This window comes from Cupressus sempervirens, chromosome 4 (assembly GCF_028749045.1).
Source record: "Cupressus sempervirens isolate cs-2001-9-10 chromosome 4, ASM2874904v1, whole genome shotgun sequence".
Lineage (NCBI taxonomy): Eukaryota > Viridiplantae > Streptophyta > Pinopsida > Cupressales > Cupressaceae > Cupressus > Cupressus sempervirens.
The window spans coordinates 542,630,623-542,653,162 of record NC_143121.1 but is presented as its reverse complement, the minus strand read 5'-3'; the positions used below and the strand labels follow the sequence as shown (position 1 = coordinate 542,653,162).

The 22,540-nt window shown below is 36.5% G+C and overlaps 1 protein-coding gene across 2 annotated transcripts in view; it reads left to right on the top strand.

The window, feature by feature from the left end:
- Nucleotides 1-22,540, top strand: part of LOC149562335 (uncharacterized) — a 180,728-nt gene that overhangs the window by 132,105 nt on the left and 26,083 nt on the right. For both annotated transcript variants that reach the window (XM_089825859.1, XM_089825858.1), the window contains one exon: nucleotides 18,150-18,230. In XM_089825859.1, the coding sequence (XP_089681985.1) occupies nucleotides 18,150-18,230 (81 nt within the window). The remainder of the gene's footprint in view (nucleotides 1-18,149; nucleotides 18,231-22,540) is intronic.

Below are 22,540 nucleotides of genomic sequence, written 5' to 3'. Positions count from 1 at the left end.
GATACACGAAGAAGACACATTAATGCACGAAGAGACGAAGTATACACAATGCAGACACATGATGCATGAAGGCACAAAGCGTACACGATGCAGACACATCATACATTCTTTGTTGATTTTCACAATGAAGTAGAGTAAAGGAAATGATGTATAAAATATACTTCCCTAATACGCCTTTTGATCATGGACTTGCAACACAAATAATTATTAGCATATAATAGCTCTAAAGAAAGACGAGTCTTGATGTTTCCTTCCCTCCTTATTATGATCATCTTTACAGTGCAAAGGGCACATGAAACAAGCTACAAGTGGTTCCCTGGAGGATATCCGTCATGTGCTCGAATTTACTTCGCCTCTCCCTCCACCCACTCCCTACCTTAGGATATCATAATGTGGTTGACAAAATTAATCTAATGAACATAATTATTTGACACAGGAATCTTTCTCTCTCCTTATTACGATCGTCTCGAGATGGTAGATTGACGGTGCAAAGGGTGCGTGAAACAAGCTACAAGTGGTTCCCTGGAGGATATCCGTCAAGTGCTTGAATTTACTCCGCCTCTCCCTCCACCCACTCCCTGTCTTAAAAGATCATGATGTGGATGAGAAAATGAATGTTAATCTAATGACTAGGAATCTTTATCTCTTCTTATTACGATCATCTTGAGATCGTAGATTGATAGTGCAAAGGGCGTGTGAAACAAGCTACAAGCGGTTCCCTGGAGGATATCCGTTAGATGCTCGAATTTACTCCGCCTCTCCCTCCACCAACTCCCTATCATAAGAGATCATGATGTGGATGAGAAAATAGACCCCTATGTACTATCTAATCACATGGCTTTCCCTTCTATCATAATTGGTTAAATTCTTTCTTTTTCCATTGTCTATTGTTATTAGAATACTAGGATGGTCTTGTTTATGCAAACTCAACTGCACTCTCTATCCCTTAATTCAATATTATATTTCATTCTTCATTTTTCATATATATTTTTCATTTCATTTTTCATATGAAGTATTTATTTATATTTCATTTTTTTCATATATATTTTGGTTTCATTTCATTGTAACTAGAATCATTGATAGACTATTCAACATTCTTCATAGTAATGAATGTGTCAGTAATAAGATAGACACTATCAATTATTTCATAACAAAATATGCACAAAATACATACCTTACCTCATTACCTTTATGAGTTGAAGTGGTGATGAAGTAATCTTCATATCCACTTAAGGTCTTCCTTTAGTTCAATCCTTTCCCTCAACCCCAAGGGATAGCAGTTTTGCAAGCTTGCTAAATCTTCAATGATTCTTCCCTAAGAGTTTTTAGTGAAATTTGATTCTTATATATTATACATGTATCTACTTAATTTAATATAACAGTGTTATAATACTAAATCTTCTCCCCACTTACAGTTTAGGGTTTCATATGAAAACTCTTCCACATCAATACTAACTGACCTAGACTATATTCAAGGTTCTTGATCTTAGAAATGAGGTATCTAACAAGAATTATGACTTTTCAAACTTAAAAATATCTATTCATTTGTGACTTAAAGGCTTACAAAAACCCTTGCACTTCTAAGCTCTCCAAAGGAATGTAGACTTCTTACATCACCCATGACTGATCATACCTCAAGGAAAATTTCCCACTCCCTCCTATGATGGAAGCGTAACATCTCATGGACAATCCCCAAGGATATCAAGTAGATAGCTAATACAACTTATAATATTAGACTCATAAAAATGAAGTCCAACATCAACACAACTATTCTTAAGCATCAATAACTTGTCATCTACTCAAGAATACAATTGCTTATTAAAATTGGTTAAATCTATGTATTATAAATTCACAAAAAATTGTAGAGATTTAAATGATGATAGCTCCACTTTCTTCACATAGAATTTACTAATATAGAATGAGAGTGATCTATTATAGAGTCATAAATATTATTGTATTCCAATCCACAATTTACTATATTATAATATAAACTTTACTTTTTCATCATTTCCATTAAGAATTTCTAATTATGAATTCACACAATCTATATATACTACATCTGTGAGTAACTTCTAATAGCATTAGATATAATATCTTATAGATTAGATTTTATTTGCTAATTCTATTCAATATTTATATCAAATATTATTCCATTTATGTCCTAATTGGAATATTAGGGTTTCATCTTATCACTACAAATTAAATAAAAATTTATATAATTCCATGTACCTCAATGATAGGCCTACCGTTTCTCATGTGGCATGATCAGTTGCAATGTTGGTGCTTGAATTTTTGGGGCATGTTACAGGGGCTTTTGTTTAGAATTTTTAGCTTGTCACAACTCCTGAGCCCAATCAACCTATTTCCCAGAATGATCATGAAAAGGTTATACTTCAGTTTGGAAAGGTTGGAAAAGATATGTTCACCATGGACTATCGTTACCCACTCTTAGCCTTTCAAGCGTTTACCGTACGTCTTAGTACTCTTGACACAAAGCTGGTTTGTGAATAATTCTTTTAGGTCAATTTGGTGACAAATTGATCGAGGACAAGATGTTGTAGTTGCTTAGGCTCTTTAGAGGCATTTAGTTACCTCGCTTTCTGTTCTTGGTTCATAGTTTCACACTTTTACTTATTTTATTTTATAAATCCCTGCCCTTGCATTTTGATTCTTATTCTTTTAGTATATCTCCTGATACCTTTAATGACTTCGTATCCACATTCGATAATTTTTATTTTATATCTAGCTTTCCGCGTGCAAGCTCCTCTACTATGTGCAGGATATATTTATTTTCTGTCTTGTCTAGTCAATATGGATTAACTTTGATGGCGATTTCCTTCCTATTTTCGTTGCCATATTCTCCTATTCAGTTTGAATCTATGTCGATTCATTTTCTTTCTCTGGAGACCTTTTGTAACAGAATACTTGAAATGTTACCTTCCAGTGTGAATGGTAATTCTTCTGAGCTGTGATAAGCGAATGTTGCAGGCAAAAAAATAGATTCTAGCATTGCAAAAATACGATTTCTCTGTGGGTAATTTGTTCAGCTGTCGGTGTCTTTAGTCATAATCCATATGCGTTGATTAGTCACAGTCCATACATAATATTGGTTGAAGGTCCACTTGTATTATATTATTATTTTTATTCCAAGCTTCGCTATACTCCATGAAACAGGTCCGTATGTAAGAGCAGATCATTCACCATATGTGGAGGACAATATTTATTACATCCTTCCTTATTTTATTCCAACTTTCTCTTTTGATATGCATATGACCACCTCTTCTTGATATTCTAGGACCTGTGACAGCCATTTGATATGTCTGTACTTTTCAATAATAACTGGCATTCTTTTAGTCACACTTGAAAATCCACAGGAGGGCAAGATTGAGGCTCTGATACCAATTGTAATGAGCCTTTTTTTGGAGATCATTTGTTTATTTACGCCTTTCCTTTATTTGTATCCTTTTACCATATTTTCCCTAATTGATCCTTTATACATGCAATCACTTTCCAATCATTGCTTATAGTAACCTTTGATATGTTGAAATAATTGCGCAATAGGAATATTTTGTACTGTCTAATCTAATGTATCCATATAAATGTCCAACAAGAGAGGCAACCACTGATAGAGATAAGTTGCTATTTCAGAATTGGATATTCTTGCAACAATAATGATGCAGTCTCTAATTATTAGCTTCGAACGATGCCACTGGAGTATGCCAAAAGGCTGATAATGGATACAAATAAGAGATAAAGCCTCTTTTTTTTTTTATTCCCCCACTGGCTGAATGAATCAAACTCCATCTTATACCTAATAAAATGACAAGGGTTGCATTTTAACAGACGTGTCTTATGTCTCTCCATCATTGCATCTCTTCATAATGTGCAAGTTCTACCTCTTTAAGCATAACAAAAAGATTTATTAACAAGAAGCTTCACTTCATTCACACCCTTTCTTAAATGATCCATGATAATAATTGCTTCTTAAATCATTCCATTCAATAGTAACGTCAATCAGAATAGTTGTTAAATAATAATATAAATCATGCTTGCTGCTTGTTTATTTATAGAAATCTTTTTATTCATATTATACTAATCTTTAATAATCTTAATCTTGACTAGCCAGTCTTAATGTATTCATGATTGCCAATTGGATAATGTCTTTATCATTGGCCTTCTCATTATTATTTATTTTAACAAGCACTTCTTTGCAATGATAACCTCATTGTCCTTGACCAACGATGCATATATTTATGACCCGTTTGTAATGCCATTCTTGATGGCATAATCAATGGGTTTATCTCCCTTGCTAGAATTAACAGTATTTTGTCCTTATCTTCCATGTCCCTGGCCTGATTATTCTTCCTTGTTCTCATCGTGCATCTTCTTATACATGTAAAGTGTCTCTCTCCATGTCCTGTTGATGATAGGATCACACAACATATATACCTGTGTTGGAGAGGTATGAGATTTCAAACAACGTAACTATGATTGATACTATATTTATCATATATATTTACTTATATTATATGTTATTATAACATATTTGATTGTATTATCCTTTATATTAACTCTTGTATTAATTTATATAATATTATATTGATTATTTTATTAATCAATTAGTATTATATATATTCAAATGTGATAATATCTAGATATGTTATTATTTCATTGTTTATAATGTAATTGTAACATTTATTTATTCTTATATCTTAATCTTATTATTATGAATAATAATAATTTATATTATTTCTAAGAATAATACAAATGATTAAGTAAAATAAATAGATCATAAGTATTTATCAATATTATTTCTTTTGTGAACAATCGATAATAGCGTATGAACTATTATTATATTTTATCCAATTATAGGATTCCCTCTTAAAGAATGATATAAGAATAGGGTAATATATACAAAGGCATGATATTAATACATTTGATATAATTATGTAATATTGAAGAATCATTCTAATCAATGAAACATCGACTTGTTTGATTTTGAATATCAACTCATTAAATATTAGAATGGAGGTCGATGAATAATAATCTACAAATGATGTGATATATATCCTTTCTCTTGGAGACAAGGACATATTAATATGTTAACTTAATGAAAAATTATATCATTATTATTAATAATTAATTTATCATTAAATCTTATAAATATGGGGACATGACATTCTCCATGAATTTAGTTCGCATTCTTTCAAGATCATCTTTATTGAGGTTCTTCTAATGCAACACATTGTTGGATTGATATTTGTTTCAGATTCTACTAGCCTCATATTTGGTTCTAATTTGTATTTGGGTCATTGATGGATCTTGCTAATGATCCAAAGATTCACAGCCTCATTGCTAGGAGGACTAGAATCATGCTTGCTCTTGTAGTTGCTCTTGTCACCCTTGCAATATCCATTGCAACATCTGCACAAGAAGCTAGAAGAGAGAGGCATAAGTGTAGAAGAGATGAAATCCCATTTTATAAGAGTATTATTCAGTCAAATGAGGCTGATTGCCATGACCAACTTCGCATGACTAGAATAACTTTCTTTCGTCTATCCACTATTCTTAGGCAGAAAGGAATCATTGGAGATTCTTGCAACATCACGTTAGAAGAACAACTAGTGATGTTCCTCCATACACTTGGGCACAATTTGAGGAATCGTAATATTGCTCATAATTTTGGTCACTTAAGAGAGACAATTAGCAAATACTTCCATAAGGTCTTGAGGGCTATCTTAGCACTCCATGCTGACTATATGCTGCCTGCTGCCCTAAACAGTTCTGAAATTCTTGGGAGGGATCGTTTTGATCCCTACTTCAAGGTACCTCTCCTATTGTCACATATTTTTTATGTTGATTATAAATCATAATAATACAAATTTGACTACAAATTTACGATTTGTAGGATTGTCTTGGAGCAATAGATGGGACCCATATACCAGTTACTGTTGATGTGAACAACCAAGCTAAATATTGCGATACAAAAGGAAACTTGTCTCAAAATTTTAAGGGTGTGTGTTCCTTTGATTATAAGATCCAATACATTCTTGTTGGTTGGGAAGGGTCTGTAGTAGATAGTTGTGTTCTTACTTCTGCTTTGTCGAGATCAGATCCACTAGTAGTCCCCCTCGGTATGTGGAATCAACTTGTAAATGTTTAGTTCATTTGATTTTACGAGATAAGTGTTAAGGTTATATCAATATACTTTTTGTGTGTTTGTGTAGGTAAATATTGTTTGGTTGATGCGGGATATCCAAATGTACCCAGATTTCTTGCCCCTTATCGATGTACATGGTACCATCTAAAGGTGTTTTATAGAGCAAATCCGATTAACTCTCCACGAGAGTTATTTAATCACCAACACTCATCAATTCGAAATACAATAGAGCATACATTTGGCATTCTAAAGCAACGTTTTCCTATCTTGAGGCATGCAACATCATATAAATCATGACACAAATTAAGATTGTCTTAGCATGTTGCATCTTGCACAATGTCATTATGACAGAGGACGACATTCCTTCTAAATTTTAAATTGAAGAGGAAGAGTGTGAGGGGATAAATGTACCAATACTTGAGACATATGGGATGAATCAACAAGATAGAGATGAATGGGGAAACTTTTGAGATGAAATAGCTTGGAGGATGTGGGAAGACTATAGAGCTCGAGCTTAGTTGTAATTGGAATATTACATTTTCTATATTTTCGAAACTGACAAATATTTTTGATATATATATATATATTGACACTTGTATGGTAGTGAATGAATGAATGATGTGTGACATTTTAAACATGATAATCTCTGCAAACAATTACTCCTGTGCTATTGCATATTTTTTAACACTTTTAAAGCATGTATTGGATGAAGCAACGAACAATTCTATAGGAATGAAACACATTTCCATCTTTCCTGTATTCCCTTTTTGTTTTAGCTACTTGCTGAGCATTTCTCAGCAAGGTTATTGTAAATATCAATTGTTGGTTTTCAGCTTCCCAACTTAATTCCAATTTAGTTGCAGCCATACCCTTCTATCGAGATCTTTCACTTTGATGTTTAGTTGCAGCCATACCTTTCCATTCCATAACTACTGCATACCTTGTGACTTGATCCTTGAATTATGTATTGAAATCTCTCTTCCAAACCTTCATCATATAGCACTACACTCATATTATTTTTGAAGTATGAGATTTATGATATATTTGGTCATGGTTTATAAATTTGAGATTTCTATAATTATTTCTACCTGTGATGAGTCTCAAACAAGGTAAACCTGTACAATGTTGTGGTTTTGACTTTCCTTTGTGCATATGCTCGAACTCCTTTCTTTGTGGTGTTTCATTTTTAAAGCTAAATAGTCATTGTTAAATTATGGCGACTCTCATATACCAGTTGTGTTAACAATAATAGTCTTGTAATATTTTAGTAGAAGTGAACTACAAACAATGCTCACTAAAGAAGCTTCCATGCAAGCCCTTGCAATTAAATTAGTAGTCTGTTCCATCCATTTCCTTTTGGCTGTATATAGGCAGCACATACTCTATAAAAGAGGGCAAAGTTTCTTACAGTTTACAATATTTTCTGATCTAGAACAGAACACAAATGGTATGATTGGATCTGCGTACTCTGTGGTGTGATGAAGAATGTTGTTGTTGTGGAGTTCATGTTATTGTTTGCAGTTTAGTATGTTGTTGCTGGCATGTAAGTCAATGTCCTGTTAGTGGAGCGTCTTAAACATAGATATTTGTATTGTCACTGTTGTTATCTTTTACCTGCCTCTAGCTCACTGCAGTTGTTGTCTTTTACCTGCCTTTTGCTGACTGCATGTTATTGATGGCTTATATTCAATATTTGTCGTCCTTATGGATATGGCTATTTGACATGTTTCTTTATTTTGGATATGGCTTATATTCAGAATGAGTTTTTGTTTTGTTTATAGCATGGTTAAAAAATGCAAACCAGCAATGTACCTTCATCTTCAAATAGGGTACTGTGGTCAAGAGAGATGGAACACAAGTTCCTTGACTTGCTCCATGAGCAAGTCCAATTTGGTCAAAAAGATGAAGGAGGATTCAAGAAAGAAGCTTGGACTGCTATTGAGCGACACTTTAATGAAGATTTGAAGCAAAATTTGAGCAAAGATAATTTGAAAAATAAACTGAAAACTTGGAAGATGGGATTTAGAATCATGAAGAATTTGAGAAACACAAGTGGTTTTGCTTCGAATGAAGCCACACAATCTGTGGATGCTGAAGACAGTGGCTGTAATGAGCTTTTGAAGGTAAAATGCTATATGGAGTTCATTTGAGTTAAGTAAAATTCTATCTTGTAAAGTTAGTATTGAAAGTGAAATAAGCATTTCATTCATTTTCCCAACATGTAGAGGAAGGATTTAAAAATGCAAAAGTCTATAAAAGGTAGCCACTCCAATACTACAACGAGCTAGCCTTTATTGTGGGAAATGATATGGCAGAAGGTACTACAACTGCCACTGCTCAAGAAACAGAAGAAGGGCACATGATGGATGAGGCCCTCGATCTAGATGATGATGGAGATTTCAGTATACCAGTTGATGATAATTTGGATGATGACTTTGCTCAATCCAACCAATCAATTGCAGCTACCAAACAAAGAATATCACCATCCTCCTCAAAGAAGGGAAAGAGGAAGAAGACAAGCATGGCCGATTCGATGGATACTGTTTCTGAAGCCTTCAATAAAATCCATGAGGGCATGTCAAAGCCTTATGTTATCAAAATGGATCAAGAGGATTCTGATTCAGTTGTAGAGAAAATGTATGATGCCCTCAAAGCCATTCCTGGGCTTACTGAAGATACAATGATAAGGGTATATGATGCATTCTTGGTTGAAATAGCAAGAGCGAAAGGCTTTTTGATAATGACCATCATAGAGAGAATCAAATACATACTACTTAAGTATGGAAGTTGTCAGTAAATACGGTATCAGGATGTATGCCGTCAATATTAGGATGTATACCGTCAGTATCAGGATGTATGTCGTCAGTATCGGGATGTATGTCGTCGGTATCGGAATGTATGTCATCGGTACCGGGAAGGTTCTTATTATGTAGCCGACATTTTGTATGTAGTCGATGGACACCTTCGGGAAGGTTCCTCGGGATGTATAACTACCCCCCTTCGGGATCATTGTAATCATCCTATGATCGAAGCATAATGTAATATCTTTGGCGTATGGGAATAAAAGGAGTTCTGCTATTCTTATCTGCTATTTTGATCCATTGTCTGTATGTATTAATTTCTTTACCCATTACGATAAACATTTGGCGTCGTTGCCCTATGAACCTGGAAGGAGGGAGGAATGAAGATTAATACCAAATCAGCTTAACAAAGATCGAAATAAGGTAGAGGGAAAAGATGGAATACGTACTACGCAAGAAAATCTAATTTTGGCACAGCAAGCCGAACACAGAAGGAGTTTCTAGGAGATTACTGATCGACACAGAAGCACAGAGGACTTGTTGGAGGAGACTCGACAGCAGGTGGAGTTGGTGGAAGAAGCCAGGGACGAGTTTTTGAATTTGTATTCATCGAGGAAAGAGAATCTAAATGGAAGAGAATCGATTTGCACGGCTCCGAGTGCTGAGGGAGCAAGAGCGTGGAGTGAATTCTTCGTCCGCGATACACTTCCAGAAGGGACATATTTGCTTAACGGAGACCTTTCTTCACCAAACAGCACAGCTGCCGAGATACCAAGCATCAGTGTCGGGATACCAAGCGTCAGCGTCGGGATACAAAGCGTTGGTGTCGGGATGGCGGGACCAAAGGAGAAGTTGCCGAGACCAAAGGAGAAGTTGCCTAAATTTGATGGTGATGGAGTAGCTGATCTCATTCGACATTGTAAAACCTGTGAAAACAAAAGTTAAATAGTTGTGATAACATTAAAAAGGAGTTTATCGTAGAATTTCAACTCTTGCGCAATGATAATGAAATTGTAGCGGAGATATTCAATACTAAGTAGGGGAAGAATGAAATAGTCCAAGTCTTCACCAGGAAGTTAAAGGACTTGATCAATAAAATGGAGAATAAGCCGGTTGATGGGCTATAGAAAAGATGGTTCATTGAAGGCCTTCACTCGAAGTTGCGAAAGAAGATGAAGATCGTGCCACCATTGACATACACTAAAGCGTACAACCGGGCAATGAACCTAGAAAGTGAACAGAAGACCAAAAAGAAGAAGAAGAATAGTTTATACGATTCAGATGACGACGCACCTTCCGGAGAAGATAGCAACGATGAAGGCAACAGCAAGAAGGTCCACGTCCTTCAAAAGGACATGATTCAGATGATGTAGGAGTTCAAGAACATGCACAAGGATACTAAGGGCAATGAGCTATGGTGCACGAAGTGCAAAAAAGAAGGCCATACGAAGGGATCTTGCCCAAAAGACCAATTTTGTGAGATTTGTCAGAACATGGGACATTTGATAAAGGAATGTCCTTTCAACTTGAAAACAAGAGCATCGCAACAAGTGTTCCATACAAAGGAGGCGTCTGCGTCAGGAGGGAGTGGAAACACTAGTACAGAGGGTGCCATGTTGGGAGGATATAGAAATAATTGGCGTGGTCAAAACAACAACAATAGCAACGACAACAACAATAATGGTAGCAGGAGTCGAATTCAGTACGATGCGAACGGTCGACCGATAGTTCAATGTTGCTCATGCAATTTGTGGGGCCACTTCACCCAAGACTGTACAATGGCCAACACACCGAAATTGTTATGCAGATGGTGCTGACCCAGCGATCATGAGGATGCTAAGTGCCTGAAGTCGGGAGTAAACTTGATCACCATTGGGACGGATGAAGAAGAGGTTCTGGCCATCACTTGGAAGCAGGCGAAACTATACCTTGACCCGATAGAGGAAAAGAAGAGACTGGAGGAAGCGTGGGCAAAGATCCAAAAAGCAACGCAGGCAGAAACGACACACTTGAAGGACACGACTAGTATCTCCACATGGAATTGCACAGAACAGAACGTCGTATGGCAAATATTACAAACCGAGGTACCCCTTAGGATAAATGATCTGTTGCTCACTATGCCTCAACTCCGTATGACACTCACGAATATAGCTCCAACTGCTAAGCAACCAACAGAGCAAGGAAGGGAGAAGGAAGGTGGCGCAAGTGCAGAAGATCCGATGCTATTAGCCCTTTCATTCAAATGCCATCCGGTAGTTGTCGAAATGGGCATTCTTGGGATTGTGCTGACGGACACGATTGTGGACGAAGGATCTGGTGTCAATGTGCTACCAGAAGATACTTGGAAAAGGTTGGGACAACCGACATTATGGCCACCTACATTTCAGCTGCTAACAGTCGATCAACATGGAATCAAACTAATGGGAGTCCTGACAGCACAACTAGTGATGATTGGAACACAGCCATTCCTGCTCGACTTCGTCGTCATTCTGCTAAAAAGGAGAGGGTACGCCGCTATTCTGGGCCCTGGATGGCTAGTGCAAGCAAGGGTTAAGCACGACTGGAAGAAGAATACTCTATCAATGGAGTGCGGAGGTAGAAGATTCACAATTGACCTGCACACACAAATGGTAGGTGAGGAGGCAGCATTGTTAGACTTAGAAGGTGAAAGTGAGAATGATGACGAGGGGAAGAAGAGAATGGAACCTGATAAAGAGGGAGTATTGAGACTGGAAGGAGGGTCGGATGAGGATGACCTAGACTCATTGAACAACCTTTTTCACTGGCAGATGGAGGATTACGAGCTCTTTCCGAGCTGTAATATGTTAAGGGTTGACGAAGGTAAGAAAGAAGAAGGAAATGAATGTCTGAAGGAATACAGAGAAACGGAAGAAGGAAAGGCGGTTACGGCTGAAGCTGAAGGGAAGAACACACAGTACGAACCTAGAAGGAAAGATTCCACCGTACGACTGCGCAGAAAGAAAATGTTACGTTGAACCATGGATATAGTAGAAAGGTGCCAACAACACGGAAGACACATCATACGGTCTGCATAGGAAACAAAGAGGAAGGGTTTAATAAAAGTTGCAGCAATACGGAGGGGAGGTGTTATTGACGGCAAGAAGGGGAAGTTGACAGAGCCCATGGTACCAAGCTTCGAGAACAAACTGGGTGATATGGAAAACTGGATGGAGAGATCATGTACCTTAAATAAACTGGATGAGTGATGATTGCAAGCACAAGGGGCCACGGAGGTGACACAGAACAGGTGCAAAGCATGGCATGATAGACACCTGAAATTGAACAAGTTCCATCCAGGACAGTTGGTGTTGAAGCATGACGGACGAAACGAGATCAAACCAAGCAAGTTTCAAGTGAAATGGGTTGGGCCGCACCAGATTCAGGAAGTGGGTGATAACGGAGCAATAAAACTATGGATGCTAGACGGAGAGGAAGTGGCCGACACAGTGCATAGGTCAAAGATGAATGTCTAACATGAAAGAAATAATGCACCTCTGTGGACGAAAAACTAAGAAAAGAATGACTGTAAGTATTGTATATATGTAAATATTGTACATATGCAAGATCAGTAAGAACAGAAACAAAAAAAAAACAAAGAGAGAGGAAGCAGTATCGTACGGTCAAGTTATCGTAGGACAATAGGGAGTTGAGCACCGTACAGTGTTTATAGTGATCACCGTATGGCTTGGACATGATTACCGTACGGTTTGTGGAAAAACTTAATTTTCACCGTACGGCTTTATACTGTACGGCATAAAGAGGTTTAAAAACACATAATCCGTATGGCCTGTTTGCAAGTTAAGGTATTACGAGCTTCACCATTGTACGGATGCATAAGTAGTTTTGGACGCACAATATTTTTGGAAGCACATTTACTTGGTGATCACTGTATGGCTTTAGTATACTACCGTACGACATATCTTGTGGTGTTGACAGTATTTACAAATTGCAACCGTATGGCATTTGTTGACCACACCTTTACTGGGTACCGTACGGACGAAGGAGGCAGTATGAAGATGGCCAGTGATCACCGTATGGTGGGAGCAATGTATTACCATACAACATTCCAAGGTAAAACACTGTACAGTACGACATTCTCAGTTACAACACCGTATGGCAATTCCGGCATATCTTTGCAAAGTTTTTAAGTGATCAGGCATTGAGCCCGTACGGCAACAAATTGCTCCTGGAGGCATCATTCTGCTAATCGTACGGTCCCATATTACAAGTATGGAGCATAATGAAAGTATCAAGATGAACGAAACCACTTTACTTTTTAGTTAAGAAAGTTGTGTTGAAACTTCTAATATCAATATTAAATAGATGATGTCTGTATACAAATGTACTTATGATGTTGTAGGGTTGATGGCTTTAATGAATGTTCCAACATGTCGATGTGTTGCTGGCCCGTGTTTGTTAAAGACATTGAACACACAAACAAATCTTGGGCATAAATTTTGGTGTTGCCCAAATTCGAAAAGGGTTGTTAATTGATGTTGATAAAGTTTACTGTTAATCAGTATTGTATCAAAGTTTAATCAAACTTATTCCAATTCCTATTTCAATTGTTAAAAATATAATTAGACTATGTTGTTAATCAAACACACAAAAACAGTGATAAAGTTTACGGTTAATCAATATTGTATCAAAGTTTGAAACTGATTATTATAATGTCCCCATTTTTAGCAGGTCTTTGCTATTGATTTAGTCAATACATCATAGCGACCCTCGTGAGCTGACAGTGGGATTTGAAGGTCTTAGTTGTGTAGTTATTTGGCTTTCCAGCGGCCTATGACAAGTTCTCGCTTCATTTTGAGGGACTTACTTTATAGTAAGTCAACAGTTGGTTTTGATATGCTCTATTGAGTTAGAGAAGTTGAGTGACGCTCTAATTTTTTTTTTCTGGCTTCTAGTTTGGGCTCCAAGAATCTTGGAGGGAGCATCTATTTATAGTAAGTTAGACTCTAAGGTTCATTCATTGTCTTTCTTCATTAGAGTCACTTCTGTGTTATCAGATTTTGATTCTGATGCTTCTTCAGTCAATTTCGCAAGATGGGTGAATTGTTATAATTATTCAACTAAATATGCCAAGTTTGCTATTTTGTTGGTATTGTACTTTGGCTACCTTAGTGTCATATCTCGTTGGAACCAAGTTGGGAAGTTTTAAATCTTGGGCACAAGAAACAATGGCCTTGTGTGTCAGAATATTATGATATGGGTGAAAAGGTTGTTTTGGGAGCCAAAATAAATTATATTATATAGCACTTCAATATATTTATGTTATAAAATGATGCTGTGTTGAGGGAGCTTCTTAAGTGGGGTACATTTGGGAAACTTGTGCCATTTGGAGATTATATTTATGAGCTCATTTTGATGGAAAAATATCCGATTGAATATTATTTTGCTTTGTTGTCTTGGTGACATTTCTGAGGTTCCGATTTTTTATGCCCTTGCTGAGGTATAAGGGCTTGGTTTTTAGGAAGCATCATAGCTATGGCTGAGGTATTGTAGATTAATCTTTGAGAATTTGATCCCATTGAATTGTTGAGATTCCCTTCTATTTTTATTGCGCACCTAGGTCAAAAACCCCACACACTAGGTGTGCGTACATCCTTGCTACAGGTACGTTGTGCACCCGAGTACCCCATCACGGCCACATTGGTCGATGTATCCAGGTGGGACGCGGGAACGTGGGTGCGGGCTCAGGTGTGCGTGGGGGCCGCCTAGGGTGCAACCAATATGTTGCATGAAAAGTCAAAAAAAAAAAAAACTTTTTTGCTTTTGATTTTTATTATTTTTTTAAGCATGGGAACCATGATACATTATTTCATTAAACTATTTCATGCCACTCGGCTCATTGTCATCATGAGCATCTTTATGATATACGATATTCATAGAATCATATTTGAACAATGAATTTTGAATCTTTCATCTTTATCATTTGATAAATTGATAGTCAATGGCTGACTTACATCGTACTATGTATGGTTTATATTTTTCATTTATCGTTATCATTATTATGCTTAAAAGTTTAAGTTTTTTACTAAGTTCAATGGTCATTGGTAAAGGTTATGAAGTTTCAGGTTTCAAGTTTGAACTTATGGTTTATGACTCACATTTCAATTTTCTTTATTCAACTATATTTGGTATGTTATATTGAAGCATCATTTCATAATTAGCATTTTCAGTCATAGATATATATTCTCCGCAAACTCCCCCCTCCCCCCCCACAACCAATCCCTTCCACACCCCTGCCATCTCCAAGTTAAGGCCCTTTTTTTTCCCGCACCCGAAACTTGTACCAATGTCCCCCTACACCGCAGCACCCCCGTGCTGGTATAACACTGTTTTTAACAGTATCTGGGTATATTAAAATTTCTGGTGAAGTTATCATTGAAGTCCGTGTATTGTTTGGAGAGTCTTCCATTATTGTTCTTGCTGTGGCTTCGGAAGACAATTACAGTTAAAGGAGTTGTGACTGAGTTTGGTTTACTGTCTTGGAGAGTTTATTGGCTGTCATCTCAGACCAGGCACACCTTCGATTTGGTTCTGGGTGAATTTGGTGATCATTTGAGGAGCTGGTGCTTCATGTATTGCAAGGTTTGGTCTCCCCTTACAACTGTGAATTGTCCTAGAGGTCCTATGCTCCACCTTTAGGGTTTGTGTTCATCACTTACAGATCTGCAATTTACTTCTGGAGGCCTGCATTGGGAAATCTAAGGCCTTATGTTGGTTTTCGGGGGCCTGCAGTACATTTGAGAGCCTACATTTGAGTGCTAGAGGCCATGATCTGCTCATAGCAGCTCATGTGGATGCTAGAGGGAGGTGCTAGGGAATGCCAGTTGTATCAGAATTTGGCTTCACTGCTGTGCTCACATTTAGCTATATTTAAAGAAGAAAATCAAAGCCCTTATATTGAAAGATTGCACAAAATCGTTTCCAAGTTTGTTTCTCATCTGAGTTGTGTGTGAAGATTTAAATTGAATAAGTTGGGGAGTTGGCATTGCATTTGGTTTGATACAAAAATTTGAAAATTCTTAGATTTCCAAGCTGACATCCTAAACAAAGCTATCATGTAGCATTTCAGTGAGATCATATTCCCTGCCAGGCATTTGACAAAATGTCAGACAACCTCTCAGCATAGAAAATTTGTGTGTCTAAGCTATAACCAGACCGGGTTATTATAATTACGTATTGAATTAAGCTTGATAAACAACAAGCTGAGACACAAACAAAAGACTGAAACAGAAATCAGAAATCTTAGTCAAGATCCTTAGCTATAATGCTATCCACTGAGTGCCCGGTACTTGGATGTGTACATAGTACTTGGGTACGTGGGTATGCATTCTAGGGGTGTGGATATGCGTATCCATACAACATAGCTATTTGGTGTAAGAAACAGTATTGATGTGTTTGATACCTATTTCTTACAATGATAAGTGGATGCTGCTTAATCTCTGATAACTTATTTGCTGATTGGCTATTAAAAATGTTGTCTGCACTGAGATATTTTCATTGGATCTTATTCCTGTTCTATCCTCTTTTCTTCCTGTTTATTGCAATGCCCGTTTCCCTTTTTATATGATATTATACTTGGGAGCTTTATTACTACAGTTTCACTGTTCTCCATTCTTAAATCTCACAAATTTGCATCAATGGTTTCATAAATCTGTCTCTTGTATCTCGTTTTCTCTATTTCTTAACTTCCTCAATTTGGTGTATTCTTCCTTTCACACATTGCATTATAATCTATTTCGAATCTGCAATGAGAAGCCTCACAATTCCTGATAGAGATCTGCATATATCTTTCTTAACGGCTGCTGAATATTGAAGTAATGTTTCTTTATATATCATCACCCTTAATCTCCTTATTCTGAAGAGGTGAACTCTATCCCTGATGAGTTACAACTGAGTGATTAATTGATAAAGAATTAAGAGCAGCCAAATGAAGAACAATCTGATAACTGGAGAAAGTGACAACGGACATCAAATAGGTTAATGATGAACAATGATTATAGAAGCATAGTTTGCAAACTTGGACTCGGAGAGTACTTGGCAAGTCCAAAATTTTCAACTCATATAAAACTTGACAAAAATTCAGCAACTTAGAAAGAACTAAAAATTAAAATCTCTTCAAGATATTTGTTTTGTAAAATTCAATTGCAAAATGCATTAAATTAGAAAGTGACATCTTGAAAGAGAAAATGCATGGTTTTATAGCAAAAAATTGTGAAAAACACATTTTAACCAATATCTTACGTGCATCAACATTTTTACCCATGGTTTTTTTTGTCTATATAAACGCGAGAGTTTAACTTGCGAATACTTGTCCAGCAGAAAAAATAGAGATTACTCACTCAGGGTGTACTCGAAGAGTTTGCAAACTATGCATAGAAGTATTACTTGAATATAGCAGAAGTAGTGATATTGTTTGAGTTAGAAAAGTCAGCAATCACTCCATTTCTAAATTTCCTTAACAATGCTTGAGTTTTCTTCTTTCGCTATCCTTATGTTTAGAACCTGTTTTGGAGGCTCTCATGTTTATTGGAACAAAGAGGATGCTAATAAAAACTATAGAATTGGCTTGATTTACTATATATATTGCTAAATACATATTGCATGCCACCTACGGAGCCTGTGGGAATATATGAACCCAATTACGAGGCATTCCTTAGTGTTGGGTAAATTTTTTCAATCCATTGAATCAAAGATCAAGAAATACACTAGAGAGAGTGGTAATGACAATGGTCTATTTATGGTAATCAGTTATATAGGGGAAGAGAAAGAGATGTCTTTCAAAATAATTGTAAGGTGCAATGACCCACCATGGTAAAATTCAATTATTAGCAGTGCCTTGTCATCTTAAAAGTTGTTCTTTTTGATTATGAGTTTTTTTGCAAAGGTATTAATCCATTACTTTGAGTGTATTCACAATATTATTCTCACAAGAGCTTCTGTATATGGTTTCTTGCAGACGTCCACAATTAAAAGGACTGATTTATATGTTCTTGTTGATTTGATGTGTAGGCTCTTCATTAGATTCTCTAAGTTAATTACCATTTCCTGTGCCAATATTGCTAATTCAAATTTCTTTTACCTTACCTAGTTTTAATTTGGTTTTTATCGAAGCATTTGACTGATAGCCAAATGTTAATGTGCTTATGCAGAACATACTGATTCCTTATGCAGACCATACAAGGACAATAGGAACATGATGCAAGAAAAGTTTCTTGAACAAAGCATACAATGTAAGTTAATTTTTTCATAAACCACTTTGTTCCTGAAATATTTGGCCCAAAGTAGGTCTTTCTCATATATATAAGGCTTATTAGCATTTGCAATTTGCTAAATAGTTGTAATTTTATTAATGTATCCATTATATAGTAGATATTCAATTGACATGCTATATCTCGTGTGCATTAGTTTCTTTACCAAATTTAGAATAATTAATAAATATGCTATCTATAGCAGTCATATGATTCTTTTCAACAAAAGCTTTTATGTAGAATACACAATTCTTGTTCATCCTTATAGAATTGGTTCTATTCCTTTCTATTTTGACACCTTAAGATTTCCAAAGGCTTAGTGTGTTTGGAACTTGTAGGTTCTCTCCTAAGCAATGCCCATTCTAGAATACAATCCATGCCATGGTCATGTGACAAGTGGATTAATGGATCAACTCAGATCATCCAAGCGGTAGTTTTGGGCAATTGCAAGAAAAAACTTTCATGACATTCAAAACACTTTCATATTTCTTATGTTTAGAGCCTTTGGAATAAAATTTGTCCTTGGGACTTTGTGTGAGTGCTTTGATCCAAGGTATCTAATCTAGATCTGAACTTTCAAATTTGAGGAAAGGTCCAAGTGTTTTGACCTTGACTAATGGAGATCTGAAAGATAAAAATATATCTAGCAATCTCTTCCTCAAGTGAGCCCTCGGGAACATTCCAATGGTATTAGAGCTAGTGATCTTGTCTGCCTATGGATAGTGAATGAAAGTTTATAGCCGGAAACGAAGACGGTCTCACTTAGTTCATAGAATGGGGGATTCACGAGAATCCACTGCTACTGAAGTCATGGTGTTATTGAGGGAGCTTTCAAGAAATCAGGCACAAATTAATGACATTCAATCTCTTATGGAAGAAACCTTACGGAAATTGGCTGAAAGTAAAATATCTGGCAAGAAAAATGGTCACAATGATGACTTAGTTTCTAGAAAGGCAAGTCCTCATCTGGCATGCTCTCAACCTTCCATGCTAACTTTGCCTCCACAAACAGAGGTGCCACATAGAGGAAGGGAACCAACCTTTGAAGTTCAAGAAGAATTGTGAGAAGATTAGAAGAATGCAAACATGGAAGGAGATATATCATACAAAGATTACATGGAATTAAGAATGAGATATTCCAGTGGTGGCAACTGAGGGCATTTCAATGATGATCTCAAAAGGAAATTAAGTGAATCTCTTGCCATTTGACGGATCTAGAATATCCACACAGGTATGGGTAGTGAAGGCCGATACCTACTTCTGGCTCAATCCGATGCTAGAAGAGGAAGTGATTAAATTCAGCACACTTTACCTGGAGTGGCGCATGAATGGTGGCATCATGACATGATTACACTCGGACATGGCCAAGTAAGCACTTATGCTGAGTTTACAAAAAGATTGATAGATCGATCTAATGGAAAAGTTTCTGAACACAATTTTAAGGATTTGGTGCAGTTAAGTCAAATAGGGTCAGTGGATGGTTATATCACAAAATTTTTGAGACTCTCCATACTAGTTATATATATATCGAAGAGATGGTGAACCGTGCTATTCATAGATGGTTTAACAAATTCCCTAAAAGGATGGGTGAAAGGTTTTAACCCTGTCACTCTTGAAAGTGATCAAGAAAGCTCACATGGCATTGTCATCAGCATCATCTTCTCAGAGTTACTCACATACCAAGCTGTCGTTAACCCTAAAGGAAAAGGACAACAAACCCCGATAGAAGAAGCATTCATTGGATGAAGCCACTAGACAAGAGCTTAGATGGAAAAAAATTTGTTTCATTTTTGTAAGAAACCATGCGAACCAAGGTTACAGCTATCTTGGAAAAGAGAGAATATACTATATTGAGGTCATGTTGGATAGTGAAGAAGTGGATGATTCGACAATCAAAGGGGATAATAAATAAGAGGTTTTCCTAAACCTTATGGGAAGGATAGCCACACTCTTACGACGTGGGGACACCATAACACTCATGGGAAGTTTGAGGCGCATAGTATTCAAGGTACGGGGAACCCTCTAGGGATAGAAGGTCATCGTAATGTTGGACAATGGAGCAATTTTGATCTTCATAAATTCACCGTTCATTAAGAAAAGGGTTTTACCAGTTGAGGCACATGTGGGCTTCCAAGTCAAGGTGGCTAGAGGAACACTTCTATCATGCACACACCTAGTGCTCCAGTTGAGAATCACCATGGGCAACCACACAGTGACAAAAGATATTTTCATGGTGGATTTGGATGACATGGAAGTTATACTTAGCATCCAGTGGACAGAAACACTGGATGAATATACACAAAGCTTCAAAAGGTTAGACTTCACTTTTGTGATGGATGGAAACAAAGTGGTCCTCAGAGGTATGGTGAATGAGGGTTTAGAGGAGGTTTCAGCCCATCGGATGGAGGCCATCTTTAGGCATGATGATGTTGCATGTCTTGGAGATTGTAGCTGCAATATTGATCTTTATCTCTAAAAATATGGATGTTATTATCGTTATGGTCACCTTCAATTGATGAGGACTCTTATGTTTATATTGTAATATTAAACATAATGCCATGTGTCATTCAACAATGATGAGGCATGGAAAATTGAAGAGTTGTATTTGTAATAAAGAGTTATATTGTTGAGAATTTCAAGAGACCTTTCATTGGAAAGTGAATAGTCTCTCTTGTGTTATATATATTGTATCTAGCAAAAGGCATTGCACACTTAATTTTCATTATCAATAAAATGATCTTTTGTTGTGTGTGGCTGAATTTTTCCCTTCATTCTAGAAGGGTTTTCCTAGGATAATTTTGTGTCTCTTGCATCTTTTTTGGTTATTTGTTATTGCTATTTATCTTTGTTCCTAGAGTAAATCCAACATGGCATTAGAGCCTAGTTAAATAACAACATTAAAGGGAGTCTCTTCTGTCCATTATTTTGTTTTATATTTCAGACCACAATTTCATTCGCATTTTGAGAAGGTTGTGTTTTACATATCTATATTAAATTATTGACAGTCTATTCTCAGAACTGACGCATGTTCTCAACTCTCATTTGTGTATATGTGATGGATTATTAGTTGTGATAGGGAGTTAACGTCTTTTCTATCTCACTTATTGTCTTGAATTATCTGAGCGACATTCTTGTCAGTTTTATGAGGTCTGATTTCGTGACTTCAAGCTTCTTGTCGGGTGTTTGCGCGGAAGACAAGATCACTGTTCAACTCTTAGTACCGTAATGACTTTGTGCGCGTGTGAGAATACTAAATGATTGTATTCTTGTAAGGGTGTCTTATAAAAGGACGATGTTATAGGCATGGGAGTAGAAAGTGTTTCTCTCATATCTATCTTCTTTGGTGTGTGCCTTACGCATATTGCAATTATTGGTCTATTGCGAGTGATCTTAGTGTTACAGAGAGCATTCCAAGTTTTTTTTTCTTCTTTCATATGCTGCTAAAGGTCAGATGATAGTTCACAACTGGGCTTTAGATGGAAACAGTATTGGATTCACTCAACTTTCCTTCTAGATTCTTGGTCTCTCAGAAATAACTCGCATGAAAATCACGCTCTTAGTTGGGGTCTAATTAGAATCAAGATCAGGATTAACAGAGATTGGGTTGAAAAGCTATGGCACTTAGTGTCACCATTGGGAAGCCATTAATGGGAGACTCACTACAACATGAAAAGTTGACACATATCCTTTCAGTTTGAAGTAGAGCACATTAAGGAAATTGGCCATACATACTCATCCAAGGGGGTCAAAGATGTTATGTTTGAAACGACTCATTGGCATTCAAAGCTAGTGTTGCCTTGTTTGTATCCTTGTCTTCGCGGGAGTATGTTGCAATTAACATGGATTACTAGGAATTGCATAGATACAATCTACAGTCTGTGGTTGTAGCTATGAATTCCTGGCTTGTCATATTTGTGCGATTTAGAGGTATGAAAGGGAGTTTGATTTTTCCTCTATTCAAGCTTCAATTAGATAATTGTTTCTCTTTTAACTTTTCTAAGTACACTATACTTTTTAATATAGATCTTGTATTTGTCACTTTAATGGGAATAGTCTATAGCACTAATTGATTTGATGAATCTATCTTAATCAAGAGGCATCATGATAAAGTGACACAATGAATGTGGAGATGTTGGTTGCAATCTTGGACTGATTTGATATCTTCATGAAAGGGAGAAGATCATATGATTTTTCACTTTTAGAGGGAGTTGTTCGATCCTTTATAAACTTATTAAAATCTGCTATCTTATTATGGTGATGAAAGTTGTTTAGAGGGAGTGTTTATAAAATTC